Raw genomic sequence first — 4,177 nt, 5'->3', positions numbered from 1 at the left:
GGGCCATGGCCGGGCGTATCTGACCGACCCCCCCTGTCCTCGCAGTGACTTTGGTGGCGTCGCTTTTGGTGGCGGCCCTCTCGGTGGCGGAAATCGCGCGTTTCAAATCCCGCGACATCCAGGCCGATCTGGTGGTGGATTCCAAGCGCACGGAGAAGCTGGACATCTACTTCAGTGTGACCTTCCCCCGGATGCCGTGCTTCGGTGCGCGCGCCTCCCGCGACTCGTGCGATCGCCAGTGCGAAATGCTGGTCCTAACGTGTGCCTTGCCCGTGGCCCTCCGGCATGCTGGCAGCCCTGACGGTGGATGTGGTCGATGTGGCCGGGGAGCACCAGACGAACCTCGATTCGAGCCTGATGATGACACAGCTCCGGCCGGATGGCAGTGAAATTGATGAGGCCAGTACGTTGCCAGCAATGTGGCCCCCTTCGCATGGGGGGTGGCGAAATGCACAGCCGCCATCCTCACTCACGGGCCGTTGCCACCCTCTGTCCAGTTCAACCGGGGGCCGATCGCTCGGCCGTCTACTCCCCGCCACCCCCGGGATACTGCGGCCCCTGTTACGGGGCCTCGGACCACTCGACCCACTGTTGCAACTCCTGTGAGGATGTCCGCCGGCTGTATGTTGCTCGGAAGTGGGCCTTCACCGATCAGATCGCCGCATCCATGGAGCAATGTGTGCGCGAGGCTTGGTCCAGCGAGGGGAAGCGCCAACAGGGCCAGGGATGCCGCGTCCATGGGACGGTCACCGTCAACAAGGTCCAGGGAAATATGCACATTGTCCCGGGCAAGTCCATGCACGAGAAGAAGGTCCATGTCCACGACATCAAGGAGGTCATTGGCCAGATGAATGGGTGCGTCTTGAGGAGGTGGACACGGGCCACACAGAACCCCCCCCCCCCCCCGGGCATGGGGGGACAAGTGAAAGAAGTCATGTGCCGCGGCTCGGCCAGGCGCCTCCAGCCCCCGGGTGAGTGGGATGGAGGGGCCTGCCAAGCACCCTGCATCCTGACATGCTGCCCGTTGCTTTTTTTCTCATGGCCCTCCGCCGCCCCTCCTCTGCTGGTTGCCCGTCTGGTCCATGTAATCGCTCATCCGGCGGGAAAAAAAACCCCCAACAAAACACCCGCACACGCACGCCCACGAAAGGCGCCTGCTTGACTTCTCGCACCGGATCGATGCCCTGTCCTTTGGATCGCCCTTTGGTCATGGAGCCGGACCGGGGGCCACCCACGAGCAGGAGATCTTCCCGGATTCGCGGCTGGAGGCCATCAGCCCGGTGCTGGTGACGCCACTCAGCGGCGCCGAGGAGGTCATGCCGCAGGGGGCTCTCTCCACGTACCAGTATTTCCTCAAGATTGTGGGCACCGACTTGACCCGATACGACGGGAAGGTGGCTCGGACTTCCTACCAGTATTCGGCCTCGCTTCACACGCAGAACATCATCTCAAGCAACATGCTTCCAGGTTCGTGTCGGGGCCACACCGGAGGGGCCGGCCTGGCTCTTGCATTTCTTTTGCGCCTCATTCCAGCTCGGGGCCATGCGTGTGAAATGTGCCCCCCGCCCCCTGTGGCAGTTTCCCCTGCTCCTTGGCTCGGGGCTTTGGCCCAACTGACGTATCTCCACCGGGGGCGGCGGGGGTGCCTCGGGCCGCCTCGGGCCGCTTTGGGCGGATGCGCCCCATCCAACACAGGCATCGTCTTCCACTACGACCTGTCGCCCATGCGGATCATCTATCGCGAGCACCGGCGCTCGATTGTGTCCCTGGTCACCAGCCTGGCGGCCACGGTGGGAGGGATCTTCTCGGTGGCAGCCTTCATCGATGCCCTGGTTCATCGGCTTCGGGGCGGGAGCTCGCACCTGGTGGCCGGTGGCACTGGCGGCGGCGGCGGCGGCGGCGGCGGCGGCGGCGGCGGGAGCTTCCTCTCCGGAGGAGGGGCCGGCATGCCGGCCACAAAGCCCACGGGCTACGGCGGTGCCGTGCCGACTGGGGGGCCGCATCAGCACCCGGGCTCGGGGCTGGATTCGGCCACGTCCCCGGCCGCCTACAACTATGGATCGTCATTCAATCTGCTCAACACCCCGGCCAGCTCCGGGCAGCAGCTTCACCACCTGTCGCCCTACTCGACGGCCCCCAATTCGGCCGGTGTCTTTGACAAAGACCAATGAGGCTCGGACGAGAGGGCGATCCCCCCCCCCCCCCCCCCGGCGAGCGGCGAGCAACGAGCGAGAGGGTCACGGGTGTTCCTCTCCTCTGCGAGGCCCTCCTCTGCGGGCAGTGGGCAGGAGTGCGGCCAAACAGGCCCGATCGGTCCGGCTCCCTGAGTCATGGGCTGGTAGAGCCGCGGGAGAATTGCCTCGTCCGCATACGCCAGCCATCCTCCGGGCCGGCGGCCGGCGTCAGCAGGGCGACGGCCCCGAAGTGGAGGCACGGGCCGGCATCCGGCGGTGGCTGCACAGGCCTCCGCTCCTCCGCCGCCGCTGCCCGGCGTGACGTGCTCCACCGACTCTGGCCGAGGCTCGGATGGGGCAGGAATAGAACTCACGCACGATCTGAAAGCAAGCCGCGTGAGCGGCACCCCGCAACATGATCCCCCCCCCCCCCCCCCGCGCCACGTCGGGGGCGTCCAGGGCGCCCGCCCGTATTGCGGGGCGCCCCCTCCCCCGCGCACAGGCACACACACACACACGCACGGGCGGATGTAGGTGCAGGGCCGAGGCAGGGGAGGCACACCCGCCCGCGAGGGGGGGGGGGCACTGTTTTCTGCGCCGCCCCCGAGGCTGTCCCGTCGGGGCGATCTTAGGTGCCATCGGTCTTTCCGGGCGGTCAGGGCGGTGGACGGGCACGCGCGCTCCGGCGGGAGTGATCGGCGGGTTGCCAACACCCGAGCGGCGGGGGGGGGGGGGTGCCGCGTGTCCTTGTCGGGGGTGCGATGCAGGCGGAAAAATAAAAAGAAAACACGCCTGCACCCGACTCGGAGGCCGTGGAGGAACCCTTGTGCCACCGTGAGGCGGTCTCCGGCCTGCGGTGTCGTCAGATGAGTCGGCGCGGGGGCGACGCGGGTCACCCCATTGGAGCCTGGCGCAGTTCCCACCATTGGTCGATCTTAACCCGCGCGCCGGTGAGGCATACCCCCTGAGCATAGGAGGGAGCCCCGGCGGTTTACATATTACCCTGTGGCCAGCCGGGGGGGGGTGCTTCGGGGGGGGGGGGGGAGGGCGGGAGCCGGGGGCGACTGGCGAGCAGCAACAGGCGTGCTCCATGGCTTTCGGGACGTCTCGGCCGGCGAGGAACGGGAGCCGCGCGAGAGGGACAGGCCGCGGCGGAGCTCGAACGAGGTCCTGCGGAGCGCCGGTGCCCCGCTGCGAAGCCCCCTGCTCCAGGCAACCAGGGGCCAGGGAAGCAGAGGCAAGTCCGGCCGGGGGGGGGATTCCCCCCTCCCCGCCTGCTTGAGGGGCGCACGGCGAAAGCACGATCCGGGCCAGGAATGCGCCCTTTTGGCAGGCCACCTTGCTTGTACAAGGCGGCGCCGCTCTCCCGGCGGCTGGCCGGATGTCAGGGGGGGAAGACTATCGGAGCCCAGGGGCCGCCGGGGAAGCGGGCCGCCGAGCTTGCGGGGAGATGGAGGAGGAAGGTGCGCGCACGGGCGCACATGCCCTCGGCCCCTTCCAAGATGCCCGGCGGCGCCTCCGGCCTCCCCCCATCCGGGTGGGGGAGGGGACGTGGGCAATGGCTGCGCGCACAGGGAGGGGGAGAGGGAGAGAGTGGCCGAAAGCTCCCCGGAGCCCGCAGGGGATTCCTTAGTGTCGCTGTGCGCTCGCTCGCCCTCTCTTTGGGGCGCTCCCCCGCCGCAGGGCGCTGGCATTGCAAATGCTCCTGTGCCTGAAGCCGGCGTAGCCGGAAAAATGCGCCCCCGGTCGCACCTGTCGTGCCGCGCGCCCCGGCACTGACGCCCGGGGGCCGGCCGCCTGTGGAGGCCACGGGGGGGGGGGGGGGGGGGGGGCGCAAGGAGCTCGCGCGCCGATAACCGCCGAGCATTGGGGGGGGCTAGGCGCCTGAGAGAGAGGCTCCCAGAGGCAGACGCTGATCCTGACGCGCGGGCCGCCGAACATCAATGCGCCCTGGACCGGTGCCGCCCTCCCGCCACCCCCCCCCCCTCCCCTGGCCGGGGCCG

The 4,177-nt window shown here is 68.9% G+C and overlaps 1 protein-coding gene across 1 annotated transcript in view; it reads left to right on the top strand.

Annotated features, from left to right (window-relative positions):
• Positions 1-2,171, top strand: part of H696_01582 (hypothetical protein) — a gene marked incomplete at both ends in the record, with an annotated part of 2,321 nt that extends 150 nt beyond the window's left edge. The window contains 5 exons of the mRNA XM_009495483.1: positions 46-204; positions 296-403; positions 498-855; positions 1,151-1,467; positions 1,696-2,171. Of these exons, the coding sequence (XP_009493758.1) occupies positions 46-204; positions 296-403; positions 498-855; positions 1,151-1,467; positions 1,696-2,171 (1,418 nt within the window). The remainder of the gene's footprint in view (positions 1-45; positions 205-295; positions 404-497; positions 856-1,150; positions 1,468-1,695) is intronic.
• Positions 2,172-4,177: the final 2,006 nt, after the last annotated feature.

This window comes from Fonticula alba, assembly GCF_000388065.1.
Source record: "Fonticula alba strain ATCC 38817 unplaced genomic scaffold supercont2.2, whole genome shotgun sequence".
NCBI lineage: Eukaryota > Rotosphaerida > Fonticulaceae > Fonticula > Fonticula alba.
The sequence above is the reverse complement of the archived record's forward strand: the minus strand, read 5'-3'. Positions and strand labels throughout refer to the sequence as shown.